Below are 26,207 nucleotides of genomic sequence, written 5' to 3' on the forward strand. Positions count from 1 at the left end.
AAAAATAACACCTATAAACATACTATGAAACAAAAACATGTTCGCAGCGCAGTAATCTCAGAACATAAGCCCCCTTGAAAAGGTGTAATGAATTACACATATCTCAATTAGATGCCAACAACCAATTATACAAAAGTAAGTGCTTTTTTAACCTCTGTGAGGCACTTTGTGTGTTGTATGAAATGTGCCATATAAATAAAGTTGATTTGATTTGATTTGATTTTAAGTGCAGTCAGATATCTCACTGCCCTCCTACCCTTATGTATATATCAGTGCATGAGCTCTTTAATTTGTCTATAGGATGAGATATGCACATACCTTCAAGGGCAGGTGTGTTCTGTCTTAGGGTGCTTTCACAGCTTACCTGTTTCGGTAAAAGCTAATTCAGGTCAGTTTGCGTGGTTATTACGGTTCATTTTGGCTGTTGTGAAAGCTGTCAATCGAACCCTGGTGCGGACCAAACAATCGAACAAAGACTGCTTGTAAAGTTGGATCTAAATGTGCTTCCAAACAGACTCTGGTGCATTTTGTTTGTGGTGTGAAAGAAAACAAACCAACCACAGGATTTTATGATAGCAAATATGTGATTATAGCATGATTTCAACAGCTAAACCAATAATAAATCCATCTGCTGGTCATGAAATCTGTCAGCGATCTCATAATTGATCCTGATTAAAGCCATGTATATCCCATAACCTATTTCTGTTAATACGTACATGTGACCAGGGTAACACATATGCATGTCAGTGAGGCTATTTTTCCTGATTAAAAAGCTGTTACAACTGCCGTCATTGTATCCGACACGACGTGCTTTGTTTGTTCATTAGGTCAACTAAAAAAGTGTGTGACAGCATGAAGCCCCGAATCATTATGCCTTCTGTTCATCCTGTCTCTATGTTAGTCATTATTCATAACATGATTGATTTGCAGTCCAATAATAGCCTCATAATAATGCTTACAATCAGTTACTTCTCTATGAGCTCTTTGTGAAGCCATATATCATAAATATAAACACTGTAGAAGCATTAAAGTGCTGCTGCATAAACTCCTGTCAGTCACTGGAATTTGATTTCCTCACATGGGTCCTGATGATGCAGGATGACAAACACCAAAACTGTCCAATCAACGAGCTACCTGTCAGTTGGTAGACCTTCATGTTTTGTTTTCATGTTTCCACTGTGAGTTTGCTCGTTTCACTTTACTTTTTGTTCTTTAAGAATATTAAGTTTTTGTTTTGTTTGTAGTAGTTTATCTTTTGATTACTATTATAATGTGGGGGGTATTTGTCAGGGGCAATATTTTAAGAATAAGTATTAGAATTGAAACACAACACTTTGTTATGGCATTTCATTCACAGTCATGGAGACATCCATGTCTCAATAAACATACACACCAGTGCCTCCACATACTGACAAATTTGAACAAATTGTCAAAGACTAAACCTAAAAACATTTCCTGTATTTTATTTCATTCCATTTCATTTTATTTTATGAGTCGGCCTACATGATATTGTTTTAGTTAGTTTTTTTTTTCTAAAGTCTAGTTTTTCTTTTCATTTCAGTGAACTAACTGTGCCTTGTTTTAGTTTTCCATTTAGTTAGTTAGTGACCTCAGGTAGGTGTAGCCTACTACTTGATTTCTTAATGTATTACTACTACTGGGGATGAGCGAGCATTGTCACCTCACAGTAGGAGGGTTCCTGGTTTGAACTCAGGGTAGAGTGGATCGAACCCCTGCATGGGGGAGCCCTCCTGTGCAGAGTCTCCCTGTGTCAGCATGGGTACTCTGGTTTCCTCCCACAATCCAAAGACAGTCTGGCGACCTGTCCAGGGTGTACCCCACCTCTCGCCCAGTGTCAGCTGGGATAGGCTCCAGCCCCCCTCTCGACCCACAGGAAAAGCGGTTATGGAAAATGAATGAATGAATGTACTCGGAATGCCAGAAGTGGGTGGGGTTAAATCGAAAGTGGGTTGGGCCTAATCAGAAGTCCTTATTTTAAGCCTGAAATTTTTATGAACTGATCAGAAGTTGCAATATTTATTACCTAGGAGAAAAGTATTTACAGACCAGCCTCAGAACTGAGTTTCAGATCATTTTTTATCACGAGATGAAACATAGCTACAAAAATAAGGATTTTCCATCAGTACGAATACAGATAATGACACTTTTTACTGGAATGATACTTGTATTTGTACAAAGTACATTATCTGATACTCATTTCATCCGAGTTTTCAGCTCAACCCAAACTACTACTATTATTATTAAACGTTTTCTTTAAAAGAAAAATCAAACATAGGCTAAGCCATGTCCCACCTCATCTCTGACCACTACACTGCCAACATCGTAAAACCACAGCATAATAACCTATAAATAACTGCCCCTTTGACTTTTCCCCCTTTTTTTAGTGTATAGATTCTGAAAACATTCATTTATGTACAAAGTAAGTGATGAACAGCCTGCGATATCCTAAGAAAAATATGTGCAAATTCAACAGTATGTCTCAGTTTTCCGCGTTCAGTCACTCTGCTACTCACATTCATTACGTGTGCATTTTTTTAAAAAAAAAAATAATTTTCCCCTAAAGTAGAAGCTGTTGAAGCAGGTGAAGTCATCACCTGCCTTACAAACCATTTACAAATCTAGGAGCAACAGGTTTCCACCCATATTGTTCTAGATAGGTCTGAAGCTGCTGATTGACAATATTTTGCACAATGTTTATATCTTTATATAGTAAGTATTCATTGTTAATTCAGAGAGCTGTATGCTGGTCAGGGTGGAAAAGCCTCTGAGGCAACATTTTACATCAAGTATCTACTCGCTGTTAAACCTGCGCATGAGACCTGTCACTTCATAGCGTAAGATCATGGGAAATCCGAGGCGGCCTTGAAGGCAGCACAGGCTCTCATAATGCTCCTCTTCAGCACCGGGAACAGTGGGCCAGCCTGCAGAGCGCTTCCGGAGGCGGATAATCCCCATCTCTACACGCAGTCCTAATGCAATCAGGAAGGAATTGCTATCACTCACCTTCAGGGGAACACGTTTTGGAAGCAAATGCAAGAATCGACCTAGAAGTCCACCATTAGGAGAAGCCTGGACGAGGACGGAGATGGATGTTTGCGTTTCACATGATTGTGTAAACAGCAAACACTGAGCGTGATAAGCCGATCCTCTATAATGTGACAGCTGCTGGCGCATTTCACCTAGTTTGGGAGAGACTACTGAAACCTCGCGTTTTTGTTTTTTTTTTTCATTTTATTTTTTTATATTCCATCACCATGCTGACGTACAATCTTATTCTAACTTTTATTATCGCGGCTCTGTGGCGGGTCAGCGGCGAACCTCAAACTCCTTCTTCCCCCGCGACGCAGTTGAATTCAACATCATCATCGTCATCATCATCCATCATCAGCAAGGATGAGCTGACACATAATGTGACAGATGCAGAAGCCGTGGGATCCCCGATTTCATCTCTAATGGCGCATCTTCCAACTCTGAAAAACATTGTTATTTTCATCTGCGTGCTAACAGCTGCTCTCATCACATGCCTAGTCATCAAAGTGGTCAGGTAGGCAGGTTGTTTCTCTCACACCGTCATGTAGCTGTAAGGCCTTTAATAAGCAGCCTTATGATGATGCATTCACAGTATGATCTAAATGTGGCTCCCAGTGTTCCTGGTAAATGAATTGATTAGGAGCATGTGGTTGTGTTAGGCTGGGGCCTATTAATAAGGCTCCTACTGGGAATTCTTGTGTGGAGGCACTTGAGGAAGCAGCCTGATGGTGCTTCATGTAGGCTGTCTTGTGTCCTTATGTGTCTGTGACATGTGTGAAGTAGGGTTTGCTGCTTGTTTTTTACAGTTCTGATCATTATTGTAATATTTGCATTCATCAAACTGAATTTATTGCAGGTTTGCTGTAATCATATGTCGTATTAGGGCTGCAATAATGACAATTTTCGTTTGTTGTGAAAAATGCCCATCACATGTTCTCAAAGCCCACTTTGGTGTCGACAAATTGCTTTACAAAGATACAAAACAGAAAATCTACAAATTTTTAGAGGTGCAACCAGAGACTGTTGAGTCCAAAAAAATCAGTAATGATCAATTTTCAAATAATCATCCCAGCTCTATTTATCCATATTATGGTTGTAAGAACTCAAGATGTTACCACTAAATCCTCACCGTCTGGGATACACAAAAATAGGTTTACAGCTGTTCATGTGGTTTAGTCAGTCAGCCTAAAATGGTGAGATTATATCTGCTGTGCTCGTCTCATGTTTGGCACCGTTTTCCCTCCACGCAGATCTGGGAGGCGAATCAGAAAAACACGGAAGTATGACATTATAACGACACCTGCTGAGCGTGTGGAGATGGCCCCTCTTAATGAGGAGAACGACGATGAGGATGACTCAACGCTCTTTGACGTCAAATATAGGTTTGTTCTATTTAAATTGGAGATACTTCATGGTACACAAAGACATAAGAAAACTTTATTTTTTCCTCTTTTTCTATTGCCCAAATATGAACAATTGCATGCCTAATCCCATTGAGAATGTTCTACCAATACGGGAGAAGTTAGGTCTTTGGATACAGTAGAGACGCTGTATCACTGTAGGCATTTTCCACTGTGAAGTGTGACAAGGGAGTGATAAACCAGTCCATAACTCCAGCCCTTTATTTCCACAGAAATGTAGTACAGCAGGAATTCCTTGACTTGCTTTGCCCTGGAGCCACCTTTGTAAGATGCCTGCAGGCCAGGAGCAGCGTAATAAACAAACAGTAATAGTTTTTGTAAAATAAAAGGAATAAGCAAGGCAAATCCAACTGCAGCAGCCCTGCACAGGCTCAGGTGTATGCAGGGGTGTTTCTAGGGTTTGAGGACATGCGAGCTCAGCCTGGATCTCTGGCACTTTATTTTTAATGTACTAGTATGAAAAAATCCCAGTGTGAATCAGTTTATTTTCATTGTGACTTAGAAAATGGTCAGCAGGGCCACCCTGCACCCTGTCGCAAGCCACTCAACCCTTACACTTCTCTACAGTGTTTTTGTGCTTTTAATTTGCCTGATTGTACTTGTCTTACTCCTTCTCATTATCTCACTTGCTGCCATCGTAGTCTTACAGTGCTTTAACCTTATTTCCCTGTGTAAAGCTCCTCGTGACTCAGTTTTGACTATTAAACTTGCTGGCACCACAGTGTCACCAAAGTTAGTTAGCTTGTGCTAATAAAGCAGATAAGGGAGGGTCTCACTGCTTTTCTTTAACATTTATTGCACTTCAGCACACCAAAAGTAATGAAGTAATTCAATGCAGTCTGAAACCACACTAACAAAATATCAAAGTACGCATTAAAACATTTGAAACGTGTATATTCTGCTTGCTGCTCTTGAAGAAACTCGTTTTAGTTCATTTAATGTTGACATTAGGTTTCACCCTTCCGTCCTTTCCATTGTTCTTTCACACAACCACTTCCTCAAAGGAAGATATGACGTTGTGTTTACCTGACGTTCTTGACTTCCAAGTCAGACCAGACTCAGCAGTATTTCCTCCTAACCAAGTGGACAGTAGCGCCAGATCAGATTCTAACTGTGAGTTTTCATGTTTTTTGTAGGTGAATCCCAGCATGGACATCAATATTTGATAACTCCTGCTTCGCCCCGGACAACTCAAGTGGTTTCCTGTATTTTTGCGTTGTTCAAGTCTTATCAGATCAGCGACTTCATGTGCAGCTTGTGCATGGCTTTCATCTGTGTTTAAAGGAGTGGAGACGCATGGATTTCATTGTTCGCTGTTTCACTGGCGCTTCTATCATGTGGCATGAATTACCTGCACAGTGCTCCCTAATATTAAAGATCGGAACGCTTCGTGTTGTGACTTTAAATCAAAAGTCACTCAGAGTTTAATCGTCTAAATTCATGACATGGAAATAACATTTTCTTTTTTTTTTCTTTTCTTTTTTTTTTTTTTGACTGTCATTGTTATTAATTTTTACACTTGAGCTACTTGAGCACTTGAGTATGTTGGGCAGAGGAGTTTATAGTAGGAGCCTGCTTTGAAGCTATGATCCACCCATATTAACACTAAACACCATCAGTGCGTAAAATCGTAACATGCCACAAATATACTTTATTCATATGTAAAAATTTGCACACTGATGAATCTATTGATATACAGTGATTGATATTTTTAATTAAACTTTCATACCAAATATGTTTCTATCTACTAACCACTTTATTGTGCATATATACTGTGGATGGCGGTCTGTCCTTATGTATGGAGTAAGCGTATATATTTTTTTACAGTGTGTTGTTGTAGACGTTCCTGTTTTGCTGCTATCTCAGCTCAAGTTTTAAGTTTTTGAGGTTCAGATTTGTTTAAAAGCTCAAATAATATTGTCAGGGTATATTTGTAAGATGTTTATGGAATACACTGCTATGAATGTAAATGCTGTAATCTCTTGTTCAATCATGTGACAATGTTGTGTGTGGGAGGGTTTAATGGCATCTAATGATGAGGAGAATGACACAAAAACACTAACGGCCCACTCTAGAGCCAGCATTTGGTTTGTCCATTCTGGGCTACTGTAGAAAAACATGGCGGACTCTGTGGAAAAGGGCCCGCTCTGTGTGTAGATATAAACCGCTCATTCTAAGGTAACAACTATTGAAAACTCAACACAGAAGCTCTTCTGTGCAGAGTTTGCATGTTGTCCCTGTGTTTGCGTGGGTTTTCTCTGGGTACTCTGGCTTCCTCCCGTAGCCCAAAGACATGCAGGTTAATTGGTGACTCTAAATTGGCCGTAGGTGTGAATGTGAGTGTGAATGGTTGTCTGTCTCTATGTGCTAGTCCTGTGATAGTCTGGTGACCTGTCCAGGGTGTACCCACCTCACCCAATGTCAGCTGGGTAGGCTCCTGCCGCCCATGACCCCCAACAGAATAAGGGGTTACGGACAATGAATGAATGAAAACATACTTATGAATATTTCAATTTCTGTCAGTAGATGCTTCAAAATCCTACACACTGGACCTTTCATCATGTAACCACTGAGTAATAACAACAGGTGTTAAGCTTGCAGTGATGCAGTAACAGAATTTAAAATGTTCGACATGCACACAGTGTCTTATTTTCTAAATCAAAATTATATTATGTCACCATATAATGTCTAGTAACCAATTAAAAATGATTTGAGAATCTGGGATCTCTTGTTTGGGATCAGAGGTGAACAGGTAGTGAAGTATTATGGAAAGTCTCCCAAAATAATTTACATTAATGGCTCACTCATTCTGGTAATGTCTAACGTGAAAAGGAACATTTTCTCCCTGCAAGAGCTCCTTCTCAGTGCCATACAGATTCTGGTGTTGCTGTCTTTTCAGTTGGCAGCAAAGGCTTGACATGGGTTTAAACAAAAACAGTTTGGCCCATTATTTAAGTATAAATTACTATTAAAAACAACAAAAACCAGAACTGATTTGTTAAATCCGTTATATCTTTAATTCAAATCCCAAATACACAATAATCAACCAAAATCCTGATGTAAAGTACACGACAGAAATAACAGAGGAGTTTACAAACCTTCCTTGTCTCTGCCAGCACCCTAAATGTAATTACAGTAAACTAACAACATTGCAGAGTGCACCTAGATTAGGTTTCTGCAGCAAATGTGTGTGTATGTGTGTGGGTGGTTGTTGTTGTAGGTGACCTTCTGTTTTAATCCAAACTGTTATTTGATAGTGCTCCATGGCCTACAGCTGCAGCTGCTTCTGAATGACCTCCATCCCTAGTTAACAGAAAAGACTGCAATGTGCCCAACTTGTTCAACATTTTCTCTCCAGGAGAAAAGAACATTCTGTATTTTTCTTTGTTGGAAACATTCAGAGTAGGCAGGATACGTTTACTGTCACTGTTAGATATACAAGCAATATGGAGTGTGTTTGAATGGAATCATGTGAATCACCCATATTTTTGATATGATGTCCTCGAGCAGACTGCGGGCTGTTCCCTGTGTTTTTCCATCAGACTGTGTGACCACTTGATTTCAGTATTGTGTCATGTTTTATTAGAGTCTTTCACAGCAGATCCATTTTTGTGCCTCTGCTAAGTTTGTCTCAGGCAAGTGTGTCACCCGTGTACAGTTATCCTCTCCCATGCTGGCAGCGTCTCTCATTTTGTCTTTAGTTGTGCGTGAAATTGTGGAAAAACCCTGCTCATCTAAAGATGCTAATTCTGGACTTTTTATTAGGATTGAATCATCTGCTACAGACAGTTCCTGTTGTAAAATGAATCAAAGTCATTGTGGTAGCTATTTGAAGACTGTAGCTAATTTCCCTAATCCCTCATTTAAACAAACTGTTTTGAAAGTTTATTGAAAACAAGTCCCCGTGTGTACCCACATCTTGTTTTCCCAGTTTCCATTTCTTTGAAACACTGCTGAAATAAAATTGCTTCCTTTGAAGTGTTAAATCGTTTTAAGGGAGAGGCTTGAAGTGTTATTTTTTTCCCCAGTCTGATCTTTTGTGTTTTGTGACACAGAAAAATACATTCACTTTGTCATAACTGCACAATTTATCTGTCCTTGAGTCGTACTGAGTATTTCCAAAGGTAAAAAAAAAAAAAATCAAATATACTCGGACAAGCTCTCGTGTTGTTTAAGACAAGACCAAACATGCAAAATTTTAACATCTAACAGACGTTAACATACAGTATACATGACAGAAAGGAAGATAAAACTATACAGCACAGTCCCCTCAGTTTTTCCGCTCAGACTCCACATCTCTAGTAACTATGACAAATTCCAGATTCTGGGTTAATTAACTTAATTGTGTTGGTCACAGAACGTTTCTATTTATGCCGAGCTCAGACAAGCTCTCACAAATAAACCTTTCATTGCTTCAGACTGCTCACGTCGCTGGTACAACTTTCGTGTCTATTCTTAACTTAACTGGCGGCGTTGGCCATCATGCAAGTCAACAGGCGCATCCTGTCAAAACAACACTATTATGGATAAATCACATGGCTGGAAGCGCATGAGAGGCCTCTTGTTTTTGAAGCGGAGCTCTTGGAATAATTTGAATACTTCTCTTAATATTTATTAAAGGAGGCATTTTTGTTGCACAAAAATACCCAAAGCGTTTGGCAGAAAGCCCAGTATCAAGACACCTCATAGCAAATGCTGAACTTCAAGACTTTAACTGATTTTTGTACTTGAAAGTACAGAAATAAAACCCAACTGAGTTTGTCAAATCTGTCTGATACTACCCTTAAAATGAACACAGAATTTAAGTTTCTTCCTTTACCATGAAGGTACAGCGTGTAGGATTTCGGGGGATATATTGATGCAAATGGAATATAACATAATAAGTATGTTTTCTTTAGTATAATTACCTGAAATGTTAAAAGGGCAAAAGGGCTTGCTGTCTGTCTGTATGGTGATTAAGGAGCATCCTTTATTTAGAAATTCAGAGACTATGAATAGTCTGGACACAGTTTTCAGCTGAGCCAGAGGCTAACAGCTAACAGAGCTAACTTCATAATTACTGCTAACAACAGCAACAGTGCTGACAGAGCTAAATGTGTTAACCAGTGGGGAACCAGAGAGTGGCCACTACGCAACTGTATGAGGTGATCGAATTTGTTTCCTCAGGATGAGCCATTTATATCTACATAGGGAGCTGATCCTCATCCACAGATATTGCCGTGTTGCACTGCCATGTTTCTACAGTAGCCCATAATGGAGAAACCATACACTGGCTCTTGATAGGGCCATTTGGGTTTTCACATCAGCCACTGTATTTGGCAGCCCCACTGTGACAAGAAACTTCAGTATTCAGTGATTTTACTGGTTTTAGTCACGCAGTTTATTTGTTCTGGAGAGGAAGAGACCCCTGCAGATAATTTGGATCCTGGTAAAAAACCTCCTGAATGTCTGGCTCTTAAGTTATCAGAGAAAAAAGGTGAGCTCACAGATGCAGGCGCTGGGCTCACAGCTCGTCTGTGATAAACCAAACAGCATCAGAGAATCACTGATTTATAATGTGAAACTGCTTTATTCAGTGTTTTTACTGGTTTTAATCAGATGGTCAGTTTGGTTTGGAGAGGATGGGATCTCTGCAGATAATTCGGCTCGTAATAAAAACCTCCTGAACAATGAACGCTTTAGGATTTCTAACCAGGAGAAGTTTCAGCTGATTGTAATGTGCAATCCTCACCACCAGATGCCACTAAATCCCCTATAATCTTACACACTGTTCCTTTATTAAATCTCCATCAAATTTACTTGTTTTTTTTTCATGTTTATTCATATCTGGGTTTCAGAAGTAAATGAAACTATTGAAACACTTTTTCTATATTTCCCATCCTGTAAAACAGTGGTTCCCAACTGGTCCAGCAACGAGGTCCACATTTCTCGAGCCTTTAGTTTCAGGTCCACACTGTTTAATATATTCAGCGTCACACTAACGTTTGGTCGAGCTAGTTTGCTGTCTCTGTCAAGTAGCTGTCCATTAGTCAATAACTCTACAGCAGGATATGACACTTCAAAATAAAAGCTATATACTGGAAATTCACTGTACTACAAAATAAAGTGTATTTTTTACATGCTCCACCAGTTGGGAACCACTGCTGTGAAGAATAACCCTTTCTTTCTGGGCATGTGAATGGTCCACATTTAAATGGTCAAATTTATAGATTACAGGCACAAAATACTGGCAACGTCAATCAATATCTAAAAATATCTGTACCAACCTATATTGGTTTACCCAAACACACTAAATAGGTATAACTCATGTTATTAAAATGAATGAAGGCATATAAGTTATCAGGTCGTCCTCCTCTCAGTGCACTTAAGCTGTTGCTAACTGTGACCAGGAATTTATTTAAAGCACATTATGGGGCTCATTTCTTACAACCTTTGTAAGAGTATCACCAATACATTCATTTAAAATAAGCTCCTCTTACTACTACACCACTACAGTCTGACCTCAATACTTACATTTCCAGTGCAGAGACAGGGCTGGTGTTCTTTGAGTTAACAGAAGTGAGTTTACCACTGGCTAAGTCTGTGTAAACATTCTTATGTGAGCAGCTGGTACACTCCCTCTTTATCCTCACAGAAGCTGAATACAATTCAACGTGCTTCCGTTTCATTATTTGGCTCTCAAGGTAACCTGACGTTATCACATGGCAGCTCTGGGTGGGTGGACTTTTGAAATGTTGGACTGTGAACACCAATGACGGTTCTTTATAAGAAGGTAAAAAAGTTTAAAATGTTCTCTGTCAGAGGAAAATGTGTTTTCACGTGTTGGTTTATCACACTAAAAAAATAAAAACAAAAGTTTAAACAGTTGACCGACATCTTTTTCCTCTCATCAACATCCTCCCTGATTATTAAGTGTTTCCATCTTGTGGCCCATATAGTGACTCACAGGGGCCGTTAATTCAGCAGCTCTTTGTGATGTTGACGTGCTGGGTAAATAACAAAACACCTTTAATGGAGCCCTATCACATCATAAACTGGGAATATTAATTTGTGGCGTCTAATGACCAATTTTGAAAACACAAATAGGTGTTCTGAAACCTTCATTTGTAACTTACAACTGTACTAGAAACCCGGACAGACTTTTAAAATGGTCTCTTTAAGAAAACAAAGGGGCCGACAGATGGACATGACAGGGCCTTCATGAAGAGCAGAAAAAGGGTCTCATTATTTTAAAGGTTGCCATAGAAATCTCATTAAAGGTAAAACACGCCAGTGAAAGAAGTCACTACAAGAGCCTGAAATAGAAAAAGTTCATTCCAATTACTGAAAATAAGTTAATTCAAGTTTCATAAAAGTACGTTAACAAGAAAAATGTTCGTCCACAGTCTCAAAGTGGTTTCCATGGAGATGCTCATTTTAAGCTATTTGCTTTTGAGCTCCTTCTGCGGTCTCCTCTCCGCAGCGCAGGCCCCGGTGTGGAGCCGGAGTGCCCCCAGTCTGTGCAACGCGCTCAGGGTCCTGAACTCCAAAGGCATGGTGTGAGGGCTGGAGCTGGACGTGTACTCGTACTTTAGAGTATCGTAGTAGTGGTATTTGACCGGTTTGCCCTGTGGGTCGAGTGGGAAGGGCCAGAAGCCGTAAAGGTGGATCTCCTCACAGAAGCGGGTGGCCAGCGTGTACATGAGGAGCCCTGTGGTCGGACGCTTGATGTGGACATTGTTGGTCAGCCAGTACCTGTTGACAAAGACAAGTATGTGATACGCTGCAGCCAATGAATCGACAAGTGTCACTGAGAAATACACAGTAAAAGGAAGAATATGTTCAAGGTTTCCAGAGCTCTTTTCTAGGGAGCACACTTAAGTCAGTGTTCGCTACACTTACCTCCTTCAGTAAGACCTTCTTCCCCTCTGGGTTTTGATATTAATCCAGATATACAGTATGTCGAAGCACACAGAGTGGAGCTGAATTCTAACAAGTCACACCAGTAAAAAATTTAGAGCTTGCCGGATATGTTTCTCTGCTGCAGACCACCACGCCGCTCATTCAAGGACTCTCTGCTCACAGATAATCAATAAGTGACCTTTTCATCTCTTCTTCTATTTGTTCAGTGGATACACTGCAGAACATCTTCCTCTTAACAAGTTATTTACTCTGGTAGTCCATATATCTGCAGATGCTTGGCAGCGGGTCATTTTTTTTATAGAAAATATATAGTTTAAATCATTTAACAAGCAAAACATCAAACATTTACTGGCTCCAGCCTCTGATATGTTCATATTTGCTGCTTTTCTGTCTTTTATATCATCGCTCAGTGTATATCTTTGGGTTTTGCAGTGTTGATTGGGCAAAATAAGCAATTTCTTTATGTCATTTTAGGCTCTGGGAAATTGCATTTTTATAGATTGACGATAAAAAGAATGGTTTCTCACAGCCCTATTCGAAACACAGGAAAACAAGATTATTCCTCACATTTCCTGGCTCAAAAATCTTGAATCTAGTGCAGCCATCTGCACAGGAAACAAATAATTTCTATTTGTCTACTCTCCAGACAGGCAGAGCTTTTACTCTATGTTTCTTTGGGAAAAATAAATCTTTTAGACTGAATGTTGCTTTAATTACTTGTTCAGGTGGATATGTTTTACAGCATGTTAAACACACACCGGCGCTACACTGCACAATTGCATTCCTCTACTTAAGTTGCTCCTGTGACAGTGAGACGCCACATGCTGCCCTCAGGAGCAGCTTCAGGGGGCAGGTGGTCGGATGTTCGCTCACCTCGACTTCATTTTCCTTTCCAGTCACTCGCTTGTTTCTCCTGCCTCGAGGCTACTGCTGCCTCCTACGGCGCTCTGCACTCTGTGGTTAGCGTGGAAGGTCGTGTTGAGATGCAGAGGTTGTACTATTTAAAGCAGTTCATGTGCCATGAAGGGCAAACTCCACAGGGCAGGTTTACAATCCAACCAAACACTACAGCAGGTGATCTGCATTTTAACAAGCACAGGAGACGGGCTAATTATCAGTGAAATTGTCCGATATGGCGTTACGTTGGAGTGAATATGAGCAGATCCTCTGTCCTCTGTCGCACGTGATGGGGATCTAAAGTTCAGTCGCACTGAGAAAGACAAGGTCAGGGGGAGCATTTATCAGATGCCACCATAAAAAGGACAAAGACATGCGATTCAACCCTAAGAAGACTTCAGCCGAATTATTTTCCCTCATAAAACACTGATCAAACAGACTGTAAACTACAAAAATAATGGCCCAGTTCTTCCCCTTCGCAATACTGAGTGTTAGCTGGGGCATAAAAAATGGCATAATTTGGTCACTGACCAGCAGTGGCTGTTAAGCTTTTAACAAAGCGGGAAAGATCCCGAGCAGAGTCTGCTTGTGATGAAAGAGAAGTGAGGACAGCAACAAAAATTGCACAGAGGGATTTTATAACAGCCTGAAGGCAGAGGAGGCTGTATTTGACAGATCTGCAAAAAAAGCATTCTTAAAAAAGCATCCCTGACCAGCTCAAAAATAAATCAACACAACTATTTAGTATTAACAAAATACACAAGTCCTGTTCAACCACAGTTTAACAGCGTTTCTTATTATCTGTGCTATTCCTGAGGCACTGCACCGGCATGTCAACAACAACAATATCTAAATAACATAGTCTGGAGCTACAAGTAAGCAGTATTTTGCACATTATTCAAGTGTATGGCATAACGATCCCTTCATAAATGATTTTCAGAAATGGTGGCAGTAAATCGGTGTCAGAATCAAAGCTCAGGAGCTGAGGATGAGCACCTGGCCACAGTGATCACACTCTGAAGAACAAACTCCAATTAAAGGAATAGCTTGACATTTTGGGAAATGTGCCAATTTGCTTTCTTGCAGAGGGTTAGATGAGAGGACTACACCTGGCTGCTGATTAATTGAGAAATGGTCAAAGCATGTAACTCGCCATAAAAGCACAAATTGTTTGTTTTGAGCCATGCCAGCGTCAGACATTCATGTCCACCTCCGAATAAATTCAGGGATAAATTTAAAAGAAGCTGTATGTGACATTCAGAACATTAATATAACAGCAAAACACTATCTGATATACAAAGATATAGTGGAGTAATGGTATCCTGAGCAGAGAATGAGGTCACGCTACCTCTCTGTGTGTTGTTATTCAAGCTTTTGTTGTCATTTGTTGTCATGAAAGATGGTCCAGCTGTATGTGGATGTTAGTGCAGGTAAGTCCCGTGTGGGTATCTCACTGGTTAGCTAATCGTCACTACTCTGCACTGTGTTTGTAAGGTGGTTATCTCTGATATCAGGATGCTGGGTTCCCCCTGGTTAAAGCGGGATTTCTACTTTGCGTCCAATTGATGTCGTACCTATGGTATAAGCTCTGTGTTGATGTAGAACCTACGCCATAGCCTGAAACCATTTCCCTCAGTGGAAACAAAGCTTTAATTTTCTTTAATTTCACAAATAAGAAACAATAAATTGTGAAGACAGTTAAGCCTCCACATACCATTTAAAGTTATTCTGGCTTCTTATGAGCAGAGGAAAGTTCCGCTATTTGCTGGGCTAATTTATACAATGTATAATGCCATAGACTTGCTAATAACGTTAGCATGTTGTATTTGTTTGGAAAACTTGTTTACTATAAGACAGTTGTTTTGTCAGTGAATCTACTGAGCTGTAATGGAGCCGAATTTTGTAACATTACCTTTGTAACGTTAGCCGCTAGCAGCTAGGCTAATTTATCCAATGTAAAATGCCATAGGTTTGTGCTAAAAACATTAGCTAAAAACACAGTATGTTGTATTTGTGGGGAAAATGTGTCCAGATAAAGACAATTGTTTGTCTGTAAATGCTGTGAGTTACAGTGAAGTCGATATGTGTACTTGTGTTTAAAATGATCTCTATTAAGCCATATTTAATGTGTGTTTTGAATCAACTAAACTTTATAGCACTTCACAGAAACCCCAACGCCGACTTGTGTTTTGGAGGTGTAACTACGGAGTGACACGGAATGACCACCGCACAAGTACTCACAATGGCATAGGCTACGGTAAGCTCTGCATATAGGCAATGCACAAGTATAAATCCCACTTAACATAGTTAGCTCCATCAGCACTGTTGCCGATGTTTAAGAATACTTCTGCGCAGGGCATAACATAACACCTGCCAAGCGCCAGTGGCGGGTAAAAAATGAGTTTGGCGTGTAAAACAAAAACACACACCCGCCAGTGGCCGATGTAAAATTTTGAATTACATGTGGGTTTTTTAGGTGCTTCGACCATTTCTGCCAGCTGTGTCCAGGGACGGTTTTTGCTATGGGCAATGTGGGCGACCGCCCAGGGCGCAATCTATGTGAGGGTGCCGAGGGATGGCTCGCCCAGGGCGTAAAACTAGCCAGGACCGCCTCTGGCTGTGTCAGACTACTTTTTTGGGGGGTTTTTTAAGATATTTTTTGGGGCATTTTTAAGCCTTTAATTGACAGGACAGACAGGCGTGAAAGGGGGGGAGAGAGATGAAGTGACATGCAGCAAAGGGCCACAGGCTGGAGTTGAACCCGGGCCGCTGCGGCAACAGCCTTGTACATGGGGCGCCTGCTCTACCACTAAGCCACCGACGCCCCTGTGTCAGACTATTTTGACCCTCACAGCTTATTGTACATGTGCCGGGAACGCATGACGTCAGCTACCGGAACATGTTTCCTGGGCATTCTATGGTAACTTCTGAGCAAGATGTGGTGACACATTTCTGCCATGAAGCCACCGCCAGAAAAGAGGAAAAAAATGAAGATGAACATGTTGGACTTGGACAAGAAGAACAGACAGTTACAGTACAAATGTCGCATGGCATTTTATTGAAAAACGGAAACTAGACAAGGCTGGCCAGCCGTGGTCATGGCTGACCTACGACCCGCACACCAACACCAGCACGCCAAAGAAACACAGAGGACAGGGTTGGATTTTCCTAAAGTTGGATTTTCATACTAAAAACGTAAGGTAATTATTTTTTGTCAAATAAGGCACAATTTTTTTATTTGGCTGATGAAAAATATGTTTGGCCAGTAAATTTTTGGAGGTTGCTAGCCAATGGTAGATGAGGTAAAATGTTAATTTTATGCCCTGCTTCTGCGGAAGGATCAATTAGTTGTCATCATCTCATTAAGTTACATACCTTTACAGTGAATGGAGAACCAAAAAGAAACATTCTTTGCTGCACTGGCTGCATTTAACCAATCACTGCACACTTACATCACTCATTGTTCCTCTTGTGCTGGGAGAGTACCTACTCTGAAATAGGAGCTACAAAAGTCCCTCAACACAGAGTTCTAAGGACTGTGTTCACTCCCAGTTCTTGCTTTGCGATCACAACAAAAAGGGTGATTCTTAGAACTATGAAAAAGTTCCTCAGGACTGAAAACGCCACTTGATATGCTCTGAATGTCGCATACGTCTCCTTTGATTTGTCTTTCTCTTTGGTTTCTGAGCAAATACCTGCAAAACTAATGACATCCCCATCAGTCTCAGTTGTACTTTGTGTTTACTGCTAATTAGAAAATATTAGCATGTTAACACACTAAATTAAAACGGGGAATATGGTAAACATTACACCTTCTTAACATCAGGATGTGAGCAGAGTCACACAAAGACACATTTCACGCTTGATCAAGACCGATTTGGTGGAACGGCTCCAGGTGCACAGTGAGTGAAGAGAGACCGCGTAGCGTATTCATACCAACTGCCCCTGGAGATCAGCTTTAATGCTCTGTTTAAAAATAGCCACCTGGGCTGCAGATTAGAGTTTGCCAACCCCTTCATTATGCTGCTCACAGGTGTTCTTAAGAGACGCAGCACTCCAGGATCAGCGGCTGCCAGCCTGAGCTGTGTCTTACCCTCTGACAGCGTGGAGAAGGCGCAGCGAGGGGAAAGCGGTGCGGACGTCCACGGTGTGCAGCAGGATGAGACGAAGGGCCCACTCCACGCGCTCCTCTCCCCCCTTGGCCATGAAGGCCGGGATCCACAGCACGCTGCCACTGAGGCTTTGAAGCCGCTGCAGGAAGCGATCCCTCCACTCTTGGCTGACCAGGTCCTGGAAGGCCCGCTGCACCACTGAAGGGTTCATGGTTACCAAGTTGGTCCGCCACCCCACGTCCCGAGAGTACTCCTCCACAGGTGCCAGGTTACACCTTAAAACAAGACACGCCACTTGATTTCAGAATCAGGAAATGTGAAATTATTTCCTTTAATATCTGGCTTCTCTCTACCATACACATCTGAGAATATAAAGCAAAGTGTAAGACCACAATGAGCAACACAGCTTCAAACCAGCTTTGTGTAAGTTTTACAAATATAAGAAAGTTCTTTGGAGGCAACAGCAGGTCTGTCATATAGTTAACACTCCTAATTCTCCCTAAAGTTTCCCCTTAAGCTCAGACTTAGTGATTTACACTGCATATAGAACCAGCAATCAAATTTTCTTACATTTTTCTTCGTATTAAGAGGCAAGTTTGCTGAAGAAGGCAGAGCCTGAAATGTCTAGTGGACTGATTTAATTAAAGTGCTCAGCCTATATGTGATTTCTACAGACTTTTGATCCGGTCTGGTAGCACCCTGAAGGACTTCAAGAAACTCAATATAAAGACCGAGCAGAGCCTGTTCCCTCATTCGTTTTGGTAATCTATGACATGAGTGACAAGTGAAATGTAAAAAAAAAAAAAAAAAAAAAAAGAATAAAAGAGTGGAGAAACATTAAAGATATACTGTGCTATGCTGTATACTATTCACTGGCTTCCTGTTAAAGACCGCATCAATTTCACGATTCTGCTTCTCACCTTTGAGGCCCTTCATAATCAAGCCCCTTCTTACCTGTCTGAACTCCTTCATATCTACACACCCTCCCGTACTCTTAGAGCCTCTTCTGCAATCCAACTCACATCACCATCTGCCTGCTTGACTACCTTGGGTTCACAAGCCTTCAACCGTTCTGCCCCCCGCCTCTGGAACTCTCTCCCCCAGGACATTCGCAATATTGACTCCCTTTCCACCTTCAAATCCCGTCTGAAAACACACCTTTTCAAGCTGGCATATTCAGTCTGATTTAATGGTGGCACACATATTGAGACTTGCACTGATGATGATTTTATAATGATGAGTTTACACCCAATATTTATTATTTATTTTCTGTCTAGTCATTTTATTAACTTTTATTGTATATTATGGAATTTTATGATCTATGGATACATAGATTGTTTTTTAACGGTGTCTTGTAAGGTGTCCTTGAGTGCTTTGAAAGGCTCCTTACTCCTTACTTCTCTCTGTTCGGGACGTTTATGGGCGTGTACCCCCACAGTGCTCAGGTGAGGTCAAGCTTTATAAAAAGGTAGCAACCAGGTGCCAGACCCTAAGCAGCAGGCATCCAGAGACACAGTGCGAAAGAAAGGAAGTATAGGGAGGCGAACATGAAAAATGAGAGTGAATCTTGGGTGGGTTACTTGGTTGGCTTTTGCTGGCGAATGTCTTTACAAACAGTAGCCAACAATCCTGCGTAGTATACCTTTAAAACAGATGTAATTAATGCAAGAGATGACAATGATAAGAATCATATGCAGTTCATAATGCCGCAGTCTTCAGTCAACAGACTCCCAAGACAGCTTAAATGAAAGCCTAAAATCTACACTTTAATCATACCTGTCCTTAATGTGAGCCTGAATTATGATATGCACCAGCGTTATTATAATAGGTCTTTAATTTCACGAGCTGATAACAATGACTAAAGCTGCCACTCTCCAATGCCTAATTAACTTCAGACATATACCTTTTCGAAACTCTTAATCTTCCCTCAGCTCACACCTCACTGAGACACTTTTATCTTGTTTTCCCCCTTCAGTTTACCATCCATCTGTTTATGTCCTTACGCCAGTTAAACCATTTGCCCCGCAGACATTTCCACCCGGAGTGAAACAGAGCAGAAATGCAAGTGAAATTCAACAGAAAAGCAGGGTGGCATTTTGTTTATTGATGTTAACCTCGGCCTCCAAGTAAACACCAGAAAACACAAAGCCAGTAATTATCTTCATGGTGAGGCATCTCTATTCTCTGCAGCGTGGCAGGAAAACAAACCAGGAGTGCTTGTTTTTAACAGCTTAACATTTTCTAATTTACACACACGCAAGGGTGTAGGTTTCGGGATTGGGAGGGACACATGAAACGGGGAGTTTGGAGGTCCTCTGCCAGAAAATTTTGTGCATTAAATGCTTAATTTTTCTGCATTCTGGTGAATTTTTATGCACCATTTTGTGCTTTTCTGCATCAATTTTGGGGGGTAAATGTGTTTAATTTTGTTAAAATCAAAGTCCTCTGCTAGGGGGGGACAAATGCACATGTTCTAAATATTAAGGGGTACATGTCCCCTAGACCCCTGTCCGAAATGCACACCTATACATACACCTGTGGCCAGTGAAAACCCTATATTTCCAGAACATCAACATTTAAGCATTGGCACATTTAATCCAGTACATTCTGTTGTTTAGTGTAAGAAGTAAAAGAACATTTAATTCTTGAGTTATCTGAAAATGCATGGTTCTCACAGACTGGGGCTTTGTGTTATTTTACGGCTTAATGGTTGCCGTACACTATGACAGCTGATGTACCTGCTTTAGAAAAACAGCTGGTTCAAAGAGTACACCCAAAGAGAAAGCGTGAGAAATGCACACCATCGGCTGACTCTAATTTATTTCTGAAAGATCCAATAAATTGCCCAAGTATGCCGAACGATTCCATTCCATTATCACAACGCTGAGCTGAAGTAATCTATAACCCAAAACACTGTTAACCTACTTTGTGGAAACCCCAACATAGAGCAGAGAACTATATTTAGCCGAGGCGTTATCTTCCTATCTGATACGTGAATGCCAGAGCAAATTCCTCAGCTTCTCAAAATGCCACGTTCGCTGTTGTCTGCCTTCAGCCAACCATTACCGCCGTGCCCCGGCGCGATTATCATGCTGCCGTGGTCCGGAAATCATGACCTCTCCTCATCAGCATAACATCGCAGCACTTAGAAAAGACAAGATGCTCCGAAAACAGAATCAATTTCAGAGTAAAAAAGGGACACACAAGGATTTCAAGGCCTTTTCAGCCATCGATCAATCAGCTCATTGAGGTGCTACCACAGACAGCTACTTCCTGCTCCATTTATACAACAACATTAAGGTCATTGATTTATTAGAGGATGTTTCTCACAGTAGGTACCTCCGCAGATAGTGCATGTTTTCTTTGATTGTTCCTAGCTCTGCACAGAATCCCAACCAGAGATTTTTGTTTTCAGCATCCTTCATTATAATAAACCCTAGACAGATTTATTTTCCTCCAATGACAAGTATGAATAGTGATAAATAACCCACTCAGCGACTCCTTAAACATAAAACAGAGCCGGCTGATGGCTTCACAAACATGACTCTCTGGTAAATGAGAGCAGGACCCCTGAGAGCGCCGGTGTTTCTCTGAAAAGCACAATGTGTTTCTGGTGGATGCAAAGGCTTTTCAAAATGTCAGTTTAATGTATAATCATGCATTTAATTGCACTCAGTCCGGCAGCTCGTTTTCCAACTTTGAATCATTAAAAAGCTTTGACAGCTTTTTCACAAGTGCAATTAATATATTTCCAGCTGTGTGAGCACCGACCCTAAACCTGAATTAAACCGAGAACTCGGGAAAGTGATTATCATTCCAATGTGAATTAGACTCTCAGTAAAGTGAGATAAACCTAAAACTGAAACTAATGTGCTAATCCATTTCAATTACAGCCCACTTTGACTCGCATGTTTTATGATTTATTTCAAGTGGAAGACTTCCAGCCCTGAAATCACTTATGCTGTTTCTGTGGGGGAAAAAAAATATACCTGATAACAAAGTCGTGTGAGTCGATGTCAGGTCCACAGCTGCTGTTCAGTAGGATCCCAGAGTTTCCCACAATGGCGCAGCGCCTGTGATGTTGGTTCTTCATGGGGGACACAGTTGGCAAAAGACGGTAGAGATTCTCTGAGATGTTTGTGGTGCTGTGGCGATCAAACACATAGTGGATGATGTCTCCTGGTTTCAGCGTGCCCTTCAGAATCGAGATGTCTCTCTCCGGATCAAGAAATCTCAGAATATTCTTTCTGTGAAATAGAAGAGAAAAAAAAAGCTTTATGAAACACTCTGCTTAGTCGAGTGTGAAAATATGTCGAGGCAATAATGGAGAGTGATGAGTCTGCCTGATGAGGTTGGAGAGGGTCTTGTTGAAGGTCCAGCCGTTTGACGAGAGCCTTGTGGTGTTACTGTAGCTCGGACTGAGGTGATTTACATCTTTCAATCTCGACAGAGCCGTTGGATCCACGTGTGCTGCAGCCTTTCTATAGGAGAATGGAAAGACACGTTAATGACACACTACTATGAATCAACAACAAACAAAAATCTTGTTATTTGGTCCATGTGTGTTGTGAATTTCTCCTTCTTTTCCTTCTTATTAAAAGGTTATTTTTATTTTTCCTATGCGAATGGAGGGTGTCACATGTACAGACTGTAAATCCCTCTGAGACAAATTTAGGAGTGTGGGTTATATTCACAGTGGTGGAATGTAACTAGGTACATTTACTGAAGTACATATGTTGGGTACTTCTTCATTAGTAACTAAAGCTTTGCTCTTTTGTGCTAATTTGTACTGCTACTCCAATACATGTATTGTACTTTGTTATTGTACTACACTCAAGGATAGATTACTGGACGGGCCTGTGGGCCCAAAATCTAAGGGTCACATGCAAAATATAACTCAAAGTAACACATACCAACCTCAAAGAGACACAAAGACCACAAAGAGATGCAAAGGAACTACAAAGAGACACAAAATGATTTCAAAGAGACACAAAACATCTTCAAAGAGACACAAAAGGACTACAAAGGGACACAAAACAACTACAAAGAGACGCAAAATGACTTCAAAATGACACAAAACAAACGATTAAAGAGGCAAAACCACCACAAAGTCCGTGTGTCTTGCTCCTACGTAGGAGAGGCAGTGGGGTCTTTTGCATATCTGTGCCCAGAGGCCCGCTGTCTTATAAGCCAGTCATGACTACACTCATTTTTACAGCTTTAGCTACTAACTGTATTGTGCAGTGAGATTTTATACATGAGATCCTAATATAATGATATAACACTGATTAAAGCCATTTACTCCATAATGTTTCTTTTTGATAATTTCACTACATTTCAGCGACAATTAATGTCACGATTATCCTGGCCAAAATAATTGCCATTCATGATATCAACCTGATAATCGTCAAAATATGCTTAAAACTCTTAAGGTAAGGTAAGGTAAGGTAAGGTAAGGTAAAATTTTTATGTCCCCAAGGAGCAATTTGAGATACAGACAGTAGTCATGAGCACAACAAAACATACAGTACAGGACATAAAACACAGAATCCAGTATCACACACTGTCAGGGGTAAATCATGGACAATTAGTGGTCACTGCTGGTTAAGATAAGCGATAGCAGACGGGACAAAGGAAGATCTGTAACGCTCAGTCCTACATTTAAGGAGGCAAAACATGGAGGGGATGTAGAGAGTCTGTGACAATAGACAGAGCTTTAGAAGTGACCCTCTCTTCATACAGATGCTGTAAGTTATTAAGTTGTTAAAGTTTGTTAAGAAAGAAATATTTTTTTATTGCATCACAGATAAGACAAACCTTTTGTTTTTTACTAAACATCAATTTTAGAGAAAAACAAACACTGTAAAAAGTCATGCTTCTTAGTATCACTGCAGCCTGTTTTTGCAGAGTCTCTTTAATTGTTGGTTACCCAACAGTCTTTTTGGGTGCTTCTGGACACGATATTTACAATTACCCGGTAATGGAAATTCACCGTGATCAACTTATTGCGACCGCGATAAAATCGTGTATCATCCCATCCCTTGCATCAGTACTTATCTACCTTATTAAGCAGGACTTTTACCTGTGATGGACTATTTTTACAAAGCCAATTCCTGCTTTTATTCAGTCAAAGGATCTGAATAATTCCTCCACCACTGTATATAAAGACAATTGACCTTCCTTGACTTTGCTTCAATGAGGCTTAGAATAATTTTAAGTCACTGTTGTTGATGTTATTTGAATCACGGCATTTTTAATTCAGCCTTATTCTCATGGCAGATGTTTGTGTTATCACACAGGCACCACCACATTGATGGGTATTTATAGCAGCTGCCTTCGCACTGTAAAAAGTAATGAGACGCTCACTGTGAATGACTCACTGTCAAGGCTGCACAGGAATCAAATGACCAGTGTAGACTGTAAAAAAATTATACAGGAAGACCAGTGAGCTCCCCACTGGTGGTCTGCGGCTATATGCATATGTATGTGCGCATACATGTGTGTGTGTGCATGGAGATAATTAGATGTCAGACCTTTGTGGTTTAGGGATGAGCTGGTGCAAGTTCATCTTCTTTGAATGTCCAGCATTTCTAGAAGATAAAAAAGAGCAATTTAGACTGAATTATAGCTCACATCATGCAGCCTGAAGCCTTGGTTGATAATGGACTGATGCTAAAAAATCCATCCTGTAATCATATCCTGTAACAGTAATGCACCCACTGTATTCAACGCCAGCCATATTGTATTTCCGTCTTTTAAGACAGAATGAAGGTGGAAAGCATGCATCAAGGTATTTTTAAAGCAATCCACTGTGGGCCCATTTGCTGATGTAATGAGGAGAAATGTGGCCTTAATGGAGCCCCATTATACTGAAAGGAGGTTTTCTTTTTCGCAGGGAAGTGAGCTATCTCTTTACAGGGGCGTTGAACGCGCCAGCCGATATGCATTTACAGTAAACACGCTGTATATGCACCCAGATCAGTCTGTTTTGCAATCATGACCTTGGTCACATGTGATAAAATCGTGACAAGCTGCCGGCTTGTCTTGAAGGAGCGAGAAAACTGAGACAGAAGAGTGGTGCTCTGACAGACAGGTGGGCTGTGTAACAATCCTGGTGGCTTTAAATATTTTGTTATAATTGTGTTAAGCTTCATTTATGCAGAAGTGGAATTGGTTCTGGTTCTTCTCCCACGGCGAATCACAAACCAATATGACCTCATTACAACGTGAGCCACAGCCGGGTAATTGCATTCAAAACAAAATGTTCTTGCTGAAAGGGAAATGTGAGAATCTAAAAGCTTCACAGAGGCATTTTTATAATAATAAAAGAAAAAGTCATTTTTGCTGTTCAGGTAGCACAGCATCTTTGGAGCAGTGGTGGTGGTGATGATGATGATGATGATGATGATGAGAGGGAGATGAGGATGTTGCACTGGTTGGTTTTTACATGTGACAGAAGTATTTTGGTGCTAAATTAAGAATGTATTTTCTTGCGGGTCAAATGCAAGTGGGGCATGTGCGTGACTTGAAAGATTCCTGCTGCACTGCTCAACATTTCAAAGTCTGGAAAATGAAAAAGAGAAAAGAAAAGAGAGAAGGAAAGCCTCTTTTGTTTCCAATCTTTTGCCCCCTCCTCTCCCTCTCTCTCTCTTTCTCTCCCACACACACACATGCACACACACACACACTCAATACTCTATAGTGTAAATGTATCCTATCCCGCATGCAGGCTGCTGCAAGACAAATAGCCTAATCCTTGGAGACCCAGGCAGGCTGCTGTCGGAACAGCTGCTACTGCTGCACCCAAGTGTTACAAATGTAGAAACAAACCACACACACTCTGCATTCAACTCCAAACTTCAATTCAATTCACATAAACTCATTTATTTCACTCATTTAATTTTTTTCCTCTCCCCCTCAGCACCACTTCACTGATTCAATCCTGTGAGGGAATAACCTGCTGGACATGAAAACAATAGACACACACACACTCACATACACAATGCATGGGTGAATTACGGTGGGCTACTTACGCAGTTTCTTCCTCCACTTCTGCAATATCATCAATTATCAAAACCACAACCAGCAGCGTTACAAAGCCGAACAACAGCGTGCGGAATACGAGCGGCATGGCTGAGGGGGGCAGGCTGCAGCCGGGAGTCCCTCCTTCCAGCAAACACTGTGTTACATTAACCTTCTTGTGTTTCCCATTTAGAAATCGAAAATCCGCTCAGCCATCTCTCCCATTGTTCTTATCGCCGGAGTCGGACACTCCCAGGCGAGCTGCGGTCCTTTTTCCAAACCCGTCTCTCCTCAGATGATAATTTCCTGGTGTCTGTTTCCCGGCGGGGCGATGCTGCTGCCGTCTCCACTGTTACCCCCCCTATTCCCCAGTCAAACTTTGAAAGCGTGCACCTACAGAGCCTGCCATGGGAGCAGCGAGATGTAGACCACATGCAGTCTTAAAGGCGCAGCGGCCAACAGCTCCATCTTTAACACCAGCCGGTTTGATTTCACTCTCCAGGTGTTAGTTGGCACACTAAAGAGGAAGGTGTAAGACTGCAGTGTGGAGTCAGGCAGGCAGGTGCAGGAGACAAGTAGACTCATATCCTCATATCCCAACACAGAGAGTGCGGTTTTATAGAGGTCAAAGCCTCAGTGAAGCCCATGTGGCCACCAAACGCACTGAGTGAGCCCCAGTAGATCAGACACATAATGAATTTAATGGGGACATCTTTTTATAGCGACCAGTGGTGGAGGGTATCTTCAGCACTGTGCTTTAGTGCAGTTTTAATGCAGGCCTACTTGTACTTTGCTTAAATTT

At 41.0% G+C, this 26,207-nt stretch overlaps 2 protein-coding genes across 2 annotated transcripts; one reads left to right on the forward strand and one right to left on the reverse strand.

Moving 5' to 3' along the window:
• Positions 1-2,910: 2,910 nt before the first annotated feature.
• Positions 2,911-6,442, forward strand: fam174b (family with sequence similarity 174 member B). Its single transcript, XM_049574745.1, has 3 exons — positions 2,911-3,565; positions 4,302-4,433; positions 5,609-6,442. The coding sequence occupies exons 1-3, from the start codon at positions 3,276-3,278 to the stop codon at positions 5,610-5,612; spliced, it is 426 nt and encodes a 141-aa protein (XP_049430702.1). The 5' UTR covers positions 2,911-3,275; the 3' UTR covers positions 5,613-6,442.
• Positions 6,443-9,166: 2,724 nt separating this feature from the next.
• st8sia2 (ST8 alpha-N-acetyl-neuraminide alpha-2,8-sialyltransferase 2) lies at positions 9,167-25,993 on the reverse strand. The gene is made up of 6 exons (XM_049574742.1): positions 25,417-25,993; positions 23,917-23,973; positions 21,727-21,864; positions 21,373-21,630; positions 17,365-17,658; positions 9,167-12,206 (listed from the first exon to the last, which is right to left on the reverse strand). The coding sequence occupies exons 1-6, from the start codon at positions 25,512-25,514 to the stop codon at positions 11,894-11,896; spliced, it is 1,158 nt and encodes a 385-aa protein (XP_049430699.1). The 5' UTR covers positions 25,515-25,993; the 3' UTR covers positions 9,167-11,893.
• Between the last annotated feature and the right edge of the window lie 214 nt (positions 25,994-26,207).

The sequence above is a fragment of the Epinephelus fuscoguttatus genome, linkage group LG4 (genome assembly GCF_011397635.1).
Source record: "Epinephelus fuscoguttatus linkage group LG4, E.fuscoguttatus.final_Chr_v1".
NCBI lineage: Eukaryota > Metazoa > Chordata > Actinopteri > Perciformes > Serranidae > Epinephelus > Epinephelus fuscoguttatus.

Bases quoted from the DNA above. Each gene is read 5' to 3' on its own strand.
- st8sia2 (XM_049574742.1), bottom strand. From the start codon at position 25,514: ATGCCGCTCGTATTCCGCACGCTGTTGTTCGGCTTTGTAACGCTGCTG. The intron at 23,974-25,416 runs GTAAGTAGCCCA...TTTATCTTCTAG, and splicing joins GAAGTGGAGGAAGAAACTGC to AAATGCTGGACATTCAAAGA. The intron at 17,659-21,372 runs GTATATTTTTTT...TCTTGTTTTAAG, and splicing joins TCACACGACTTTGTTATCAG to GTGTAACCTGGCACCTGTGG.
- fam174b (XM_049574745.1), top strand. From the start codon at position 3,276: ATGCTGACGTACAATCTTATTCTAACTTTTATTATCGCGGCTCTGTGG. The intron at 3,566-4,301 runs GTAGGCAGGTTG...CCCTCCACGCAG, and splicing joins CTAGTCATCAAAGTGGTCAG to ATCTGGGAGGCGAATCAGAA.